Genomic DNA, 18,875 nt, shown 5'->3' on the forward strand with positions numbered 1-18,875 from the left:
GTTAAATGTGTTGATGCATGCTAGTATTTCCCAAAAATATTCCTAATGGAAAATCATTGTAACCATTTTCAACAAGATTATGGGCAGCATGAAAATAAACAAGCACTGGCAAAGCCAACCGCTCCAACATTTTTTGTGAGTCTTTTGGTTTCGTCAATGTGTTTCTTGTTTTGACATGGCTTTTGTAACACTTTTATTGTTGTGGGAGCTGTCAGGCCCTCACCATTGAAACACACACTGCAAAAAGAAAGAAAAGTTTTTGGTCTCAAAAAGCACACATTGCCACCAGTGGCGTAACAAAGGCCCAGCAGTCCCCCTCGAAGGGGCCCCCTCAGCACAGAACCTGCCCTGAGTGAGTCTTGTGGGAGGAGGGCTACTCCATGTTCTTTGCAGGGGGGTCCCCCTCCAGTTTCGTTATGCCACTGATTGCCACAGTAGTTCCTGGCACTGAACAAAACTTTTTTGTCTGCCAATAAGCTCCTTGTGGAAGAGCGGATGCGATCACTCACAGTAAAGCAAGCAGTTAGAGAAACAGAAGTTTAATAAAAACAAAATGTCTTTGTTAACGCCAGACCTAATTGGGGACCCTATTCTTAAAGAAAGTCACAAAAGTGCACCCATGGTACATGTCTTTGAATTAGTGGCTTTCGAAGATTTCACAAGAACTCACAGAAGTAGACCAGGAAATCGCACTCCTATAAGAAATTTGTGAACTGTATTTTAGCACAAGTTAATATGCATGTGTAGATGTGCTCATGTGAAGATCTATTAAGCGTTTACAAGTTCACTTTCCTTCCAACCACTTTTTTCCCCAACCCTGAAAGAACTTCTACTTCTATCATTGTCAGGAGTACATTTCCAACTTTCTCATTATGGGAAAAGATTAGAGAAGAGCTGGTAAAAATCCTTAAAACATGCAAATTAGTAGGCTTGCAGACTTAAAGGCATTCCAGCCCTGGAACTATTGCTTACTTCTTCCTCCAGCCCCAGTATGTAGATCTGCGGAAAGGTGGCAAAATAAGAAAATTGCTATAGTAGGAATTAAAATTGCAAGTATTCAAGCCCTACTATAGTAGAAGCCCTGGCATAATCAGTGAGGCTATTATCAGAGCTCTTACACAGAGATTGCTGCCATAATTTATCGCCGTACTACATGGCACCAAAGGGATAAGTAGATTTTTTCACAGGACAAGTAGATTTAAGAAGCAACCTGTCCCACGGACAAGTAGATAGTTTATTAAATTCCACACCCCTGGACAGTCAGGTTCAACTTAAAGTCAGTACATTTATGCAGCACTTCTAACAGTAATAAAGTGAAAACATGACACAAGACCAATCCCACACCAATTTAGAAAAATAGATTACAATTTTATACTTTATTTGAGACTGCAATTATAAAAATCCATTCAGTAGAACTGAGGATACCCATTTTTAACAACTTAGGTGAAAATAGTGCCTTAAAGCACAAAGTGACAATTGTGATTATCTGGTTGGCCTGATCCGGGACAAAGTCACAAGTTCAGACTGACCTTGATAGAGCGTGGGCTGGATACAGGGAGCCAGCTAGGCCCCCGGAACCCTAAATCCTGGTTGCAGAACATTGTGAGATCCTGTGTCGAGGGTGCGTCATGCAGCAGAGGCGATGCAAGGTTTTGGTGTGGAGCTGTGTTGTGCAGCAGTGGTTTCAGGAAGCTGCGAGACTGTGATGTGAGGTCCTGCATTGTCATCGAGGATGTCATCAAGGTGTCGCTTGAAATGCAAACTTCTGCGCCGAAATTTGCACGCCCACTGGTTCCAAAAGAGTTGGGGGGCTTGTATTGTGGATTCCTGAGTCGTCATTGAGGATGCCATCGACCAGACACTTGTGATGTGGAGGTCCACGTCAAGCATGTGTCAAGTATGTGCCACCCAGCGGCGGTTCCAATAAGGCTGCAGGCTGCTATGCGAAGTCCTGAGTCAGTGATGTGTCACACAGTGGTTCCGATGCAGAGTTTGTGAGACAGTGCGTCACACTGAATCGGCTCTGCTGTGACGACAGCTGGGCTAACAGAGCACCTTCAGAACACTTCCAAGGGTCCAGGAGTGGGATAACACCGCTTGGGGGAGGCAGGACTCACAGTTGACAGAGTCCAGGTGCTGGGTTCAAGGTGGTTGGAGCCTTCTGTCCCTGATGATCTGGTCAGGAGGCCAGCCAACTAGCCCTTGACGTCACTCTGGTGGTCCTGGGTTCAAGAAGCAGGACCACTCCTTTCACTCAGGTAGCAGGGGAGCAAAGTATCAAAACTTCTAGCAGGGCATCACAGCAGTCCTTCTGAGTCTTCCACAGGTCCAAGGTGTACTGAAGTTGGGTATGAGGGTTTAATATTTATACTTTGTGCCCAATTTAAAGAAGAAGACAGTTCTGGAGGGTTCTGTTTCCAGAGGTCTTTTGAATATCCTGCCTCCCTGCTCTGACCCCAGATTGTATGGGGTCGCAATATACTAGTGTCTTACCCTTTGTGAGTGTGCTGAAGTAGAGCCTTTATGATGTGTAAGTGTGGTAGGTGACAGCACCTCCCACTCATCAAGTTAACAATGGCCCACTCTGCCAACACCTATGGCCCTTTATTTCACTGTCCAGAAAGACAAACTGCCAGCTATACCTAGTCATGTGACCTAGAACACATGCAGCAGACACCAAATGATTGGGACAAGAAAATGTCTACTTTCTAAAAGTAGCATTTTCAGAACTGTGACTTAAAATTCAACTTTATCATTAAAGAGAGCTTTAAATGACAGTTCTTTAGACACCGAACTAGACATACCTACTTGCTCCCAATTGAACATTATTATTAAACATAAGTTAACCTAATATTACCCTATGGGACAGGTAGGCCTTGGAATAGTAAAAAAACAAATAAAAGAGTTTTTCACTACCAGTACATTTAAAAGTTAAAAGTACATATCCAATGTTTTAAATACACTACAGCCTGCCCTCTGGGCTGTTTAGCTCCTACCCTAAGGGTGACGTACATGTATTAAAAATGAAGGATTAGGTCTGGCAAATGGTTAATATTGGCAGGTCTAACTGGAAGTTTAAACTGCTCACACACGCTGCAATGGCAGGCCTGATACTTGTTTAAAAGGCTATTTAGATGGGTGGCACAATCAGTGCTGCAGGCCCACTAGTAGCATTTAATTTACAGGCCCTGGGTACATGTAGTACAACTTTACCAGGGACTTACAAATAAATTAATGTGCCAATTGGGTGTAAGCCACTTTTGCCATGGTTAAAGCCGAGAGCACATGCACGTTAGCACTGGTTAGGACAGAGTTCGAAGGCCAATAAAAACAAGAGAGTAGCAAAAACTAGACGAGGAAAGCAAACCGTTTGGGGGAAGACCACCCAAAATCTTTCAGGTCTAACAAACATATAAAAAAAACGCTATATATATGTTTTTTTTCTTATAAGGATGGATGTAGCAAGCACCATTTGGAAAGCAGAGGTTAAGAGTCTGGAATAGGCACACGTGTGAAAGGACAGAAAGGCCTGTGCATGTGCCTGTGCATGTGGCCATATATGGAGTGCAAGCGATTACCAGTCCTTTGAATTCTTTGTCCTGCAGAGTATTAAACCTGACCACAAGGAATGATGATGACCCTTTTCATCATAGGAAAATCATGGGTGCTCAAGTGTACATGCAAGCTACATTGGTACATATATAGAATTATAGATGGGCAACTATGAATTGCCGTATGTTTTTCACCAATGGATTCTGAGTGACATTAAGTAGAGAAGACCGAAGCTTGAGTTATCTATCATGACACTCAGAACCCTAAGGTGAAAAACATCCCCGTAATTTACTTTTTACCCATCAATAATTTTATGTTATGGATGGTCCACAAAATCATCACTCCTCGCTTTCAACTACTATGCAGGGGCAGATGAGTAAGCGGTACACCATGCATAACATGGCCTCTCCTCATTGTCCAAAGTGTAAAAAAAAACTGTCTTCCTGCCATCCACCCCCACTACCCTCTGTGCCCACTCGTCCAGAAGTTGGTCTCCCTAGGTTCCAGCACTGCTCTGACCAGCGACATGCACGAAAGGATTTTGTGGTTGCAAACGGCAAATTGGGCCAATGGAAACTGCTAAAAAGCCTTTCTACAGGTACTAACTCTATTTTGCGAGTTTGTAACCTATTACGGACTCACAAAATAGGATTTGCGACTTCGTATTAGGAAGGGTCTGTTAAGGCCATTCCTTCCTACTAGCGACTCGCAGTTGTATGTGTGAATGTTTTGTGACCAGAATACGGTTGCAAAACATTTGCAGTTTGCCACCAATTTCAAATTGGTGGTAAGCCATTTGCAAATGGGGACCCTTCCCCTTTGTGAATTGGGGTGGCAACATTTTTTCAGAGCAGACAGCGGTTCCATGGACCGCTGCCTACTCTTAAAAATAAGGAAAACAAACCTTTTCATTTTTTTTGTTTGAAATGCATCCCGTTTTCCTTTAAGGAAAACGGACTGCATTTGAAAAAAAATGCTTTATTTAAAAAGCAGTAGAGACATGGTGGTCTGCTGGCCCCAGCAGAAAACATCCCTGTGAGTGCCGGCCATACCCAATGGGTCTCAAATTGCAGCCTGCCTCATGAACACTAATGAGGCAGGTTCCTTGCGATCCATTTGCGAATCGCAAATACTGTCTGAGACACTGTTGTACATCGCATTTTGTGACTTTCTAATTGCGAGTTGCAAAAAAGTCATAATTAGGAAGTCACAAATCGATGCGATAGTACATGTGGCCCATTAGGAGCCCAGCCAGAGCAGCCTGGAATCCCTTCATGGCCTAGCAGCAGCGGGTGACAGCTTTTGTTTACCACTGTTGCTATGTCATAGCAATGAGTTACTGTATTTGAGTACAGTTATTCATGATAATAGATCTCTACCAGAGAAATGACACTAGAAAACAAAATGCTTTGAATACTATCCAGTAATCTTTAGTGCTCTCTTCTGTGTCACTGCCCCTACTATCGAGATAGACCCACAGCTCAGAATGTTTACATCACTGCCTACTTTTTCCACCAAACATCTTAGGTAGCCCCTTTAGGCACCAGCTGCCCTCTTACACTAGGAACAGCCATGAATGCCTGCCATTTTTCCCCTCTGCCATTATTGCATACAACTGGTCAAAGCAGAGAAAGAAAAAATAATTGGAGCAAAGGAGATCACAAATAAGTAATCAAAATACTTACTCTTAATCTCATTCATTTTCTTTGTGTGTATAATTTGAGGCTGTACCAAAGTGCCATGATCTTGCTTCAGTCGAAAAAAAATTAAGAATAAAACCACAGCAGTTGAATGCAAGATTTATTGAAACTGAGACAGAATTGTCCATTTCTATAGTAAATACAGAAGAAAGACTCTTGGACTCAAAATAGCATGACCCTGGATCTCCTAATTTTTCATATGCAGTGGGGGCAAATGTAGAACTCTACTAAACAAAAGTCCTTTAAATGTGTGTCAAATAAACATCAGAAACTTCCTTTCAAGTAACATCCATACACAGTTGACTTCCTTGCTTCAGAATAAGTGGTGAAACTTTGTGACATCCTGTGTCGATTACAATCAGCCGGCAGTGGGTTACCTAACTGGGTCATGGACTGAGATAAGGAGAAAATATGGCATATATATATAGATATATATATTATTTTTCACTTAAATTAATTTAATGTTGCCCCAAAAATAAAAACAAATCCCAATATTTGAGGGTTTCATATGTTTTTCAGGCTCAAACCGTATTTGCTTGTAAATGTAATTGTTGATCTGCAGTGTCTAAGTGTTCCAATAAATTGTCTTATTCCAGCATGAACACCTGGTTCAAATGTTTTCAGCAATAACTCACCTTAACATGCTTAAAGTCTTTATCTCCTGTCTTTCTTTGTTTTTCAGACTTACCAAGATTGGAAGGACTGGTGGCTGATTGGCTTCTATTTCTGTGTGCCCTTGGCATGCACTGCCATTTTCTATACTCTAATGGCATGCGAAATGCTTAACAGAAGGAAAGGCAGCTTGAGAATAGCTCTCAGCGAACATCTCAAGCAGGTAAACGTTACTTTACAAAGGTGAACAAACACTCACTTCAAAAAAGGTGTTTTGGTGTATCATTTTTACGTGCTGTCGATCATTACAAGAACATTATATACATTTCATTATAGCAGTTCTCCCTGTGGTACATACATATTAATTTGAGTCCATGCAGGCAGGAGCGAAGGGATAGAGGTGAATAATAATAGTCAAGGATTCATTTTAAAATGATAAATGTTGTTACAGCCAAAAAGGCATCTTCAAAGTACAATAATCTGGTAGACCATTAGATACTTTTTTGCCAACATTTTAGTTGACAAAAGTTTGATCCAGTGTGTACATTTTTACATTCACTGTAATCCATGCAGAAAACCACAAAAGACTCATATGCACTTATAGAAGCACAAAACGAAAAAAATAACTCAGTATTTAGAAAAATGAGACGCACAAGACATGCAAAGCCATATATCAGATACTAACATAACTTTGTCAGTCCTGGGAGCGTGAAGACTCCTAAATTTATAAAATACGCTGCAACTCTTAGAAACCAAGGAGGGGATCTTTTGAATGGGCTTGAAATAAAACTGCAATTTACAATAAAAATACATCAAGTATTTTTTCAGGAGTCAATAATGAGACTTATGCTTAGAAATGTAAGTCTTTTTATCATGAGTTTTAAATCTTTTCTTTCTTGTTCAGAGTAAAGTTTACAGAACATTTCATAAGGCGTCTGACAATTTATCCCTATTCTAGATCAGTAAAAGTAAATGATTTTAGTTAGAAATAGCAAAAGGAACAAGGTTTCAAGAGACAGTCTAGCCAGCGAAGCTATTAGTACTCATAAAGAATACTGTAACAGACTCTGATAGAGAATAGTCTATGCAGAAAGGAACGTCTGTCTGAGTCTAGCAGAGAGAATAAATCTGAATCTGACAGTGTGAGAGCTAAGAGTCTGTGCACGCAATCTTTGCTGCTGCCACTGCTATTGCTATCTGTTCCTTCCCTGGGACACTTTTATAATACAAATACAACAAATAATATTTTAGTACAAAGTTTCATCTCAGATATTATACAGCTAATCATAAGCGACAAAAATCATAAGACGAGGTCAGCTTTCATAGAGATGGTAACTTCTAACAAAGACAGTACTACTGCAAGATTAATTTAATAACATTTCTACACAAGTTGTGACTATGAGTTCACTTCCCACTCGTCTTGGTCTTTGAAAGAAAATACACTCATGTAAATGTTGTGCACAAAAAACTTAGGTCATACTTGTTCTCATACATCCCCACACTAAAGCCTATTCATAACGAAACAAGTTTCAGATTAGTTTAGCAGGTTTTGAGATTCCAGTGCAGGTCAAGCGGTTAAAAAAAATAAAATAATATAACTTTCTATGTTAGCATAGGAAGTTTGCATCATGCAGAGGCCATGCAAAAGTTATGATAGAAACATTTCTGCTGAATTAAAGTTTTGGGGAATTTGTTAACATTAGCAAATCAAGCAAGTGAAGCAAATACCAGTCATGCAAAGTTTAGAAAGGAAAGTGTATGTTTAAATGCAGCTTTTGGTGAGGGTGAGATTTCACTCATATGGATCATTAATTAAATGGATTTCATGTTTAATGAAATCTCTAGTAGTCCTTAGTATCTAAAAAATTGAACAAGTGCAGGGGCCCAGAGATTTATTTCTACCCTGTCACCAGCATTAACAAATTCCAAAGTTGCCAAATGCCAAAGGTGCCTATTTTTTATTCCACCTCATGTCTTACACATCCCTACGCTTCCTGTCTCTTTATGTCACTCTTGCAAGATATTTTTTACCCCTGCATGCTCCCTTTGTCACTGTTTGCCTATCTTTGTCTCTCTCCCTTCCTCTCTTGCAAAGGCTGATGACGAAAAATAAGTCCTGGTTGCCAAAACTGATTCTAGGTGACCATCACATACAACCAATGTCACAAATAATGCCTTGCCTATATTACGTTTAGATACTCTAATCCTTAAACACAAAACTTGAGGTTTTGTGACAATGTACTTGAAACATTACTACATTATATTTTAACAGACATATTGTATATTAAAATTGTCCCAAATGGCATTAAACTTTAACAGCAAACCTCTTTTGAAATATATAATTTTTTTTCAAATCAGATATGGGTTGATTAAAAGAATGTACACTAACATTCATTCTATTTAAATTACAAATATGGTGTAAGTTTAAGTGTGTGTTAAATTGGGGACTAACACAGTGTCTGATCTATATAGGTTACTATAGAATTTGACAACTGTCCTCTCTGGATGGTTTGGGTCAATGGAATTAAATATGTCTTCACAAAAATCTTTTGGGAAGGAGAGTTGACTGCCAAACATTTGGCCAGATCCGATCAGCATATTGTGAGACCATTGCCCTATATCACCTGGGAAGGAAGAATATTACTAAGTTCTTAGAAGGATCCTTCTACCCTTCCCATGGTTTACTTTCCCTATAAAACAACTCCCAGTCACTTAGATTCATTTCATGCCAATGCCTACCAGAGCCAATATCCTGTTGAAGAATCCAGAAGGAAAGAGCGTGAGAGGGAAAGAGGACTGGGGTGAGGAAGACTTGAACTTGAGTAATGAAGATTACTGCTATGTAATCAGAACATTTTCTAATTCTCTGTCTTCCTCATCCTATTCTTGACATGTTATGATATGCAAAACCCATTAACTGGACACTTACTTCATAACTAGCACCTGGGATACAGAATAACAATCTTTTTGCAAGAAAACAACTTAGGTGTTAAACAGAAGCAACATCTAGAACCCTAATAACAAAACAACCACTACCTAATCATAAAACATCAAAGTTGTAGTTGGAGGAAAACAGTGTTAGAATGTGCCCAAGCACCTGCCCTAAACATTTCATGGATGGGAATCCCATGAACCTTTGCTCTACAGATAGATATGACCCTGTTTTATCACCTTTGGACCCATTCAGGTGAAAAGTTTACCAGATGTGAACAGGTTTGAGATATAGCCAACCTACCCCAACTGTTCAAAGGGGCAATAGAGGAACCTTTCCCTTACCAGTGTTCTCAAAGTTACAAAAAGGGATTCTGAAACATTAAATTCCTTGGCCATCTAAGTAAACGAACAGAGTCCTGCAGACTAAAAAGTGAAAAGCATTACCTATGCCCTCAAGTTGAAAAACTGGAAGAAAAGTTTCCCTGGATGAAGGAAAGGCAGAAGAACTCTTCTGGAGAGTTAGACAAATTGTTCCTTTTCATCTATGTAAAGGAGTCCAATGGTCTCATGAGAGGCCTGCAGCCTCATAAGTCACAACTGGAATGAGGAAGAAAGGGACGTAGAGTAATGAACCAATTACTTACTAGTAATCTTCATTACCCTTAGGATAGTCCTCTTCTTCATGGTAATTACATGTGAGTTTTTCCACCACTACAGAGACAGCACTACACAAGCTTTTTCTTTAAAACACATGCAAAATAAATGCGCATAAGGACCCTCCTCTCCACACACACTTCCTGATATTTCTAAAGTAATTTAATTGTGTTCCAGGAAAGGAGGGAGGATGAGGCTCTATGATGATGAGGAGGACTATCCTAAGAGAACTATCCTAAGGGTAATGAAGATTACTGGTAAGCAATTGGATCATTTCCCCTAAATTTGTCTTCCTTGTGATAGTAATTACTTGTGAGGATGTACTCAAGCAATAATAAAGACACAGTTATAAGCTCAGAACCAATATATTTAAAACATTTACTGCATTGCTGTTTTTAAAACAGATAAATCAAGATTGTCTGTATCATTACAAAACAAATCTAACTTATAGTGTGACAGAAAAGTATTAGGGTTCACCCATGTGGCTGCCCTACATATTTCTTGAAGTGAAACTCTTCCTGCCTCAACCCATAATGCAGACATTGCTATGGTTTGATCTTGCCATAATATTATCTGGCAATTCTAACCCCACAGAAGAGCAGGACTGAGACATTGCCTGCCTCACCCACCTGAGAGTCCTTGTATTCAAGGCTTTCTTGCCTTTCCATGCTGTTTCATAGGAAACAAAAAGTTATTGAGAAGCACTGAAATATTTTGTGACATCTAAATAAATCAAAAGGGCTCTTCCTATATGAAGGGTTGAAGGAACGTTATCCAAAGACTGGAAAACTGGCAGAGTAATCACCTGGGTAGAATGGAAATGAGATTGTACCTTGGGTATAGATTTTGGATTGGGCCTCACAACTTCCCTGTCTGGAGTATTGGTCGGATATTAACAATGAGGTTAGTTCCAATAACTGACTAGCAGAGGTTACTACAACCATGACGGTTACTTTGAAAGTTATCCAGCAAATATTTTACCTGATCTAAAGGCTCAAATGGGTGCTTTTGTAAGCCCTCCAGAACTGTAGAAAGATCCCATGAATGAATTGGGAAGGAAACCAATGGCTTCTTTAACCTAACACCTCTCAGGAGCTTTTTTTACTAAAGGAAAAATAGCAGAACGATTCCCCCTGGATTCTCTACAAGACATGACATCTGCCCATTGGGGAGGATAAATTGGAAAGAGCTAACCCTTTAGCAAAACTGTCCTAAAGAAACCTAGAATCTTAAATGGAGCTCCTGAGTCGTGACACCAGATCATGGCCCATAAATGAACACCAAGACCAGAAATGTTTCCAGTGCTTACTGTAAGGAAATGGCTCTTTTTTTATGGTCACCTCTACGTTTTTTGACTGATGCTGCTGGTTTTTCAACACTGTACACTGAGGCCTGCTAACCAGATTTCAGTGCTCTGACCCTAAAGTGTGTGTCAAATTGGTGGAACCCAAGTGGAAATGGCTAAGTCCCTAGTAACTGATACCCTGGTACCAAAGGCATGTACCATGACCATGATACCCCAAGGATCCTCGCTCAGCCCAACCCTCTTCAATATCTACATGAGCCCCCTCGCCGCCATCGCACGCAAACACAACATCAACATCATCTCCTACGCCGACGACACCCAGCTGATACTCTCCCTCACCAAAGACCCAACCACCGCCAAAACCAACCTACAGGAAGGAATGAAAGACGTCGCGGAATGGATGAAGCTCAGCCGCCTAAATCTGAACTCAGACAAGACGGAGGTCCTCATCCTCGGACAATCCCTTTCCGCCTGGGACGACTCCTGGTGGCCCACGGCGCTGGGCACCACACCAACCCCCTCGGATCATGCACGCAACCTCGGATTCTTCTGATGGATCGCCGCCGAAACCAGAAAGACAGTTACCCATGCCCTTGTCACAAGCCGACTGGACTACGAAAACACCCTATACGCAGGTACCACCGCAAAGCTTCAGAAACGTCTACAACGCATACAGAATGCCTCTGCACGCCTCATCCTCGACATCCCTTGCCACAGCCACATATCCGCCCACCTGAAACACATGCACTGGCTCCCCGTCAAGAAGAGGATCACCTTCAGGCTCCTCACCCACGCACACAAAGCACTCCACAACATGGGCCCCGAATACCTCAACAGCCACCTCTCGTTCTACACGCCCACCCGTCAGCTCCGCTCAGCCAGCCTCGCCCTCGCCACCGTCCCACGGATCCGCAGAACCACCGCCAGAGGAAGATCATTCACCTACCTGGCAGCTAAAGCATGGAACTCCCTCCCCGCACACCTAAGAACTACCCAGGACCATCTCGCCTTCAGGAAACTCCTCAAGACATGGCTTTTTGAGCAGCAGTAACTCCCCCCCCTCCAGTGCCTTGAGACCCTCTCGGGTGAGTAGCGCGCTCTATAAATGTTCTGATTGATTGATTGATTAAGTAACAGGGGTACCCCAGGGCTTGCAGTACTGATTGTGCCACCCTGGACTGCAAACTGGTGAACAGTTGTGCACTACTAGCCCATCTTTGCCATTGGAAGCAATTTCAAAGCCGCCACGTTTCCCTGAACATGTTTGTAAGTCACCCCTCTGGCAGGGGTACAAAGCCCTAAAGGCAGGGTGCAACATATAACACAGACAGAACATGTACTTTGCACATCCTGACATTAAAACCCACAAAACTGTTGTTTTTACTGTGGAAAGACTTTCTTGCCAAATTGATGAGTGCAGAGTTACATGCTGACCCCTCAGCTGTGCTACCTCCTGAAAGGTGCAACAAAAGTATGCACTCCCAAGGTATCAAACAACTTGTTACATTAAGCCCAACTTGAATCTCAAGTTGACATTAATGCAACTTGTTGCAGTATGCAGCTTTAGCAAAGCTGCCACCTTGTTTCCTTTAAAACTCCTGTGACTTCCCGGGCACACAAGGAGCCTGCTCCAAGAGACAGCTTTCTGCCCTCTTGGAGAGATGTGCCAAAGACTCTCAAGAAGGAGAACAATGAGAGTATGCAGGCCAGGGAGGCAGGCCAGGTAGGTGTTATCTCCCTCCTGCAGAAAGCCACTTGGGGGTTAGCCTCAAAATTCAGGCTTCAATAGTGTAGCTTCTTTTGAAGAGAGGATGTGTAATAGCAGGGGGAAGGGCTTGCCTATTGTTGAGGTAGACAGAAGGCAGAGTGGGAAAACAGTTCCTAACCTGGTATCCCCAAGGGTCGGTAGTCCTGAGATAGCCACACCCTGGGAGTGGGCAGGGAAGTCTGAACACCAAGAGAGGGGTCCCACCATCTTGGGAGTGGGCAGAATGGTGCATCTTGAGATAGCCGGAAGCCACACTCCTCAGGAAGTGGTCACAAGGTGAGAGGGAACCTGGTAGCCCATTGGCTACTACCTGCATCCTGCCCTGAGGGCACTTTACAATTATAAAGGTACTCATGGCACCCAGACCTTAGATCTCAACCAACTTGGAAGAAGGACTTGAAGAGGGCTGCCTTGCTGCACCAAGGGACCAGCAAGCAGAGGCTGCACCAAAGAAGACTAAACCTGCTTCACCTGGTAGCTAGGGAAGAGAGGGACTGTGCCTGTCATGTCCTGCTCAGGGTGAAGCTGACTCCAGAGCTCAGTCAAGCCACCACAGGCACACAACAGCTGAAGAAACCTGCTGGGGGAAGTTGGTAGCCCAAAGTCTTCAAGTTACCACCACCACCGCCATGCAGCACAGAGGACCAAGACCCAACTCACAGAGTTCCACTCAAGTTTGGTGAGCTTGGGAATGCTGTTGGAGAGTTGCTGGGACCCTCAGAAATTGAGTTATTTACCCAGGAAAGACTGTGCTGTGACCGCAACAACGCATGACTGATAGCCCACTGGCGACTGGACTTGGGCCAGAACGTAGAGGACTTCATGGGATGTCGCCTTTGCAAACAGGACCCTCTCACCATCTTAATGGACCTAGGAATCCATGGAGAAAGAACCCCGTCGACCACATCACATCCACAGAATCCTTTGAGCATCCTTCATCCCTTGCATCAGGACCACTCCATAGGACTCATTTTCAAAGTGGATAAGTTGGCTTGAACTGCTGAAGGACTGCTTACCTTGGGATGGTAACTATTCTGGAGGACCTTGCTGGTCTCCCTGACTAGTTCCCTGATGGAGTTGGTCACCCCAAGTACTTGTAACTGACCGCACTGCCACTTACCTACGTTTTCTTTGAAAAAGTTTCTGTGTCCAATTTGTTGACTTGCCAAGGCTTGTTCATGGTTGAGTAAAATTGCTCTGATTTGTTATAGCTTGTAAAATCTGTATATCTGGAACCCTCTAGTCAATCTTTTTCATTCTATTGGCAAAAAACTTATAAAAATACAATCTATTTTTATAAATTGGTGTCAGATTTCTTGAGAGTCGTGTTGGTTTCCTCTTTAGTTGTTTCAGTGCTGTTTAAATGCTTATCACCGTTCTTCTGTGTAATCCTTGCTGCTCAGTGCCGCAGCTACCCAGTGTTGAACTGAGGATTTTTACAGACAAAACCTACAGGCGCTAAAGAGGTTGTTAAGTGTATTACACAGTGAGGGTGCACAACAACGCCATACAATACACCCCATTTCCTCACAGTTACCATATGTATGGAGTGCAGAGCCTTTCTATATCACCTGTATGTCAAAGACCACTTCTCTTGGAAACCGCTACTGTTGCAACCCAGCACTTTCAATCTCTGGGCCTTCAGTCATCTGACAGGTCTGTTTGAACATCAGGGTTGAGAACTGAAGTGGGCTTGGGTGAATAGAAGGGAATAATGAGGCTCCATTGCTAACTGAGTCAGTAATAGAAACCAAGGCATCCTGGGCCAAAATGAGAATATGAGAATCACTGTTGCTTCTTCCCTCCGAATCCTCTGAAGCATCCACTGGGCAAGGGAATTCAGCATCTTCTGAAGACCTGGAAAAGCTAAATAGTTAGTAGCTCAAGCTTCTGACACTCCCTCCCTGAACAGACTGATTGAAGAAGGTTTTCTATTGGTTATGCAAAGAGACCTACAGAGGGATCACCAAAATGGTCTGTCACAAAGTGGCATGCTTGATAGCTCAAATGAAAATCTATGGAAGAGGGAAAATATTGTGACTCAAGCTGTCTGCTTGCAGAATGTCACCCCTGTAATGTATGTAGCTCAAGTTGACAGAAGATTTGTTTCTGCCCAAGAAAGGATTTTGTTGGATAGACTGACTAGGGATAGAGACTCTGTACCTCCCTTTCAGTTCATATATAATTCTGCAACCTGATTGCCCATTCTAAGAACTGGTTTATTGAACAGAGAGGTTGCCAACTCCCTTCAAATTGAAGAATTGAGGGACTCTGTGTGAGACCAATTACCCTGAGTGTTTTGCACCCCCCCACCCAGTTGCACTGCCAACCTCACTGATTCACGATGGTTGTCAAGACATGTGGAAGGGGGTCTACCATTTGAACCTCCTTTTGCAGATATAGTGGCCAAAACTACCATTGGAGGCCTTGGACTAAGCCTAGAGGAACTGGAATTTCCACTTTGTTGTCTAGGGAGACCAGTGTGCTAAAACATGGTGAACAAGGGGATTAAGATGATGAAGGGACCAAGGTAACACCGCAGTGCATGATGACATCAGGCTCTGGACCATCAAGCACTGTTGAGTTAGAGTGGAATGTAATTGGAACAGATTTTGAAGATGCAATTGTAAAATTAGTAATCTCTCTTCCAGAAGAAAGATTCTTGCTCTGTCTGAATCGAGCAGGGCTCTGATGAATTTCTTCTGGTGTTTCTCAACTAGCAGAGATTAGCTTTGTTCACAGGAGCCCCAGTGAGGAGAAGAGATTGCACATCTGCCAGACATCTTCTCCGGTCTTAGTAAAAGATGCTACAATTAGCCAGTCATCTACTTAGGGAAATATATGCATACCCAGGTTATGCAAATGAACCATCACTGGACCTAGTGCCTTTGTAAAGACTATCGGCGTAAAGGAGAGACTGAAAGGTAACATTCTGAACTGTAAATGTTTGTTCCCCACAGCAAACCAGAGAAAGTCTCTGGGATTTTAGAGTTATTAGAACGTGAAAGAGGCAGCCTCAAAGTCCAATGTTATTAGAAAATGTCCTTTTGAGATTAACTGACTCACTTACTGAAGAGATCTCCTTTTTAACATCATATGATTCACCAGGTTGTTGAGATTTTTCAAATCCATAACTGGACATTATCTCCCAACAGGCTCATCAGACAAGCCAAAGTAGTTGCTGAGCAGGAATTGGAGCTAATGCAGACCAGAGGAAATCAAACAACACAACTGAAAGGAACTGTGTCAGAATCCCTATGTTTGCAAGGATTTCCATAGGATATTTCTGTTCTTGTAGACAACTGTGGAGGAGCAGGAAACCTTTAAAAAAAATCTTGTGAAGAGTAGGCTGTATATGTTGCGGCTCATAGTGCAAAATTTCCAGATGCATATGATCTTTTTACAGAACCTTCGACCTTCTCCTCATCGGCATCGGTTAAGAAGCTTCCAGTGATGCCAGAAAGGAAGCTGATGTCCTGCTTGCCAAGAAAGTGTTCACTTCTTGTATATGGGGATACTTCCCTCATATGATTCCAATAGATACCATTTAGATAAGATATGTTGTCAGCAGTGGCGGCCGGCAGCTTTGGGAGGGGGCGGGCGGGGCACACACACACACACAGACTCATTCTTTCACACACAGACACGCACGCACACTCATCCATTAACAACACTCATTCCATTCAAACATGCACACGCACACCAAACATTCATTTTACAAGATCACACACATTCATTCTTTCACACACGCACGCACGCACATCCATTAACAACACTCATTCCATTCAAACATGCACGCACGCACCAAACATTCATTTCACAAGATCACACACATTCATTCTTTCACACACACATACGCACGCACGCACATCCATTAACAACACTCATAACACTCAAACATGCACGCTCGCACCAAACATTCAATGTAAAACATAACACACATACATACACACACACTTACCTTTAGCCTCCAGGTCCCAGGAGGGTTGGGACTGCTGCCTTCCCTCATTGGCTGCCCGTAGGCAGCAGTCCCAGCCTCGTCACAGAGTGGGATGGGGTCAGTGAGACTGCTGACCCCACCCCACTCTGTGACGAAGTGTCACTGATTGACACTCGCCCTGAGCGCTTCATGGCTTAAACTGAAGCGCCCAGGGAGACTGTAAATTGGTGACGCTTTCCTCGTCACCCAGGGGAGGGCCTTGAGGCACCTTTTCTGGACCGAAGAGGTCACTCCCATAGGAGCTGTGATCTCCTCAGCCCAGCAAAGTTCAGCTCAGGCAGCCAGGAGTCTGCGCAAATCGCGCATGTCTGCTCCTGGCTGCCTGACCTGAGCATGAAGAGTGTATGTCAGGCTGACCTTTGTTCAGCCTGACAGACACTCTTCATGGGGTGGGGGGGGTGTGGCCCCTCCGCCCTAAAGGACAGGCCGCCACTGGTTGTCAGAACACCTTTCTGAAGGACCCGGGACACCTACTGCTGGGTCCAGCCATTGTGGCTGAGGCCTTTTACTCCTGTTGTCCCGGGGCCTGACCTAATATAGATTCTGAGCAGCTGGGCCATTCATCTCTTATGCTCTTGACTCCTAGTGGTAGCTGTGGGTGAGCAGTCAAAGGCTCCTTCGGGCTGAGGAGGGGAGTCAGTGTAGATACAGTTCAGTGACCACAACTCATAACCTCATAACTCAAAGTGCAAACAGTACTGTGAATAAATCAATGTCCAGTCCATGTGGCAGTCCTCCGAGTTACATCAAGTATGGCACATTAGTGTACATTTAGCAGTGTGTTATTCTGTATGATTACTGCCATATCTCCCCAGATATGGATTGAGGTGTTCTATAAACAGTAATAATATAATTGAATAATCTAAGTTCTTTTGACAAAGTAGAAACAATTGCAATTTATGAACCACATTGCAGCTCATCCTTGTCGTGGTTGGGTGCAGTGGCTTGTAGCAGCATGCTAGTATTTTGCTACTGATTCTTGTAGATTACAAAAATGCGATTGGAATATATTGTAGGCTTTGCACTGTGCTTCATTTATGCTTAGAAACCCTACTCCTAGCTTCTCTCATTTTAAATGTCACATTTTTGGACTTCAGGGGCAAATGTTTGTTTCCACTCTTGTCCCGCTTGTGTAAAAGGGGAATACAAAACAATTTACACCAGTAGACATTATATGAAGATTTGTGAACAAGGGTAAAAAAATAGAACAAGTGCATATGGACGTTTTGTCAATTTTTTTTAAAGCGAAGTTGCTAACATTTGAGGCAAACAACCTCCTTCAGTTTTTCATTAGGAAATCATATAAATCTGCATTAAAAAAGTTAAATAACTCGTTAGTGTATGAAATTGGGTTAGTTGAGAGGGGTCAAACCCACATTCAAATAATATACGTAATCCTTGTCAAGGAAGGTTTAGGCCTGGTAAAAGGTTAAATTTGCAGGTCGCAATCGCAGCATAAAACAGCACTACAGGCTGCAGTGGCAGGCCTGTGACATGGTTCACAATGTTACTGTAGTGGGTGGCACAACGTCTGCTGCAGCCCACTCGCAGCGTTTAATTTACAGGCCCTGAGTGCATGTAAAAATGTTTATTAGAGATTTATAAGTGGATTAAAGATACAATTGAGTGTTGCCCACTATTCCATGCTCAGGGAAAGGGAGTTAGCACAAGAACCTTAACACTGATTAGCAGGGAAACCCTCACAGGGTCCTAACAGCCAGCAAAAAAGTGTTCAGCAAAGACAGGCAAAAAGGCTGGTGTGACCATGCATAGATGGCCCGGTCCAACAATAAGGAAAATATATCTGTTTCAAGAATTATTTCCGAATTCATCTCTGCCTGATTTTCTATCCCAATGTATATTTATTTCCTATCACGCAACATCATTTGTCCCATATTGTACCTGTCTACTTAATATACAATCTACCTCCTGGAAATGGAGCTTGAAATTGAGAAATGTTAATTATGTGTATTCTGCAAACGAAAATTACATCTCTGGCATAATTTCTTTTCTTCTGCAGCGTCGAGAGGTTGCAAAGACTGTTTTCTGTCTAGTTGTGATTTTTGCTCTCTGCTGGTTCCCACTCCATTTAAGCCGACTCTTAAAGAGAAATGTATACAATGAGAGAGATATCGGCAGATGTGATCTACTCAGGTAGGCCAATTTTGGCTATCCTAGTCAGTTGTCTTACCATAAAAACTTGCATATGTGGGATAGCTCGTGATGTTTCTGGTTCAGCACTTTCATTGGAGTACGATGGAAAGCTGCACAAATACTTATAAATGCTCCACGGTGATAGGCGAAGTGCTAGAACACCATTTGTGAGAATGTTAATTTGACCTTCACTGT

At 42.6% G+C, this 18,875-nt stretch overlaps 1 protein-coding gene across 2 annotated transcripts in view; it reads left to right on the plus strand.

The window, feature by feature from the left end:
• Positions 1–18,875, plus strand: part of EDNRA (endothelin receptor type A) — a 168,672-nt gene that overhangs the window by 123,137 nt on the left and 26,660 nt on the right. For both annotated transcript variants that reach the window (XM_069242624.1, XM_069242625.1), the window contains exons 5-6: positions 5,935–6,087; positions 18,547–18,680. In XM_069242624.1, the coding sequence (XP_069098725.1) occupies positions 5,935–6,087; positions 18,547–18,680 (287 nt within the window). The remainder of the gene's footprint in view (positions 1–5,934; positions 6,088–18,546; positions 18,681–18,875) is intronic.

This window comes from Pleurodeles waltl, chromosome 1_2 (genome assembly GCF_031143425.1).
Source record: "Pleurodeles waltl isolate 20211129_DDA chromosome 1_2, aPleWal1.hap1.20221129, whole genome shotgun sequence".
NCBI classification, from domain to species: Eukaryota; Metazoa; Chordata; class Amphibia; order Caudata; family Salamandridae; genus Pleurodeles; species Pleurodeles waltl.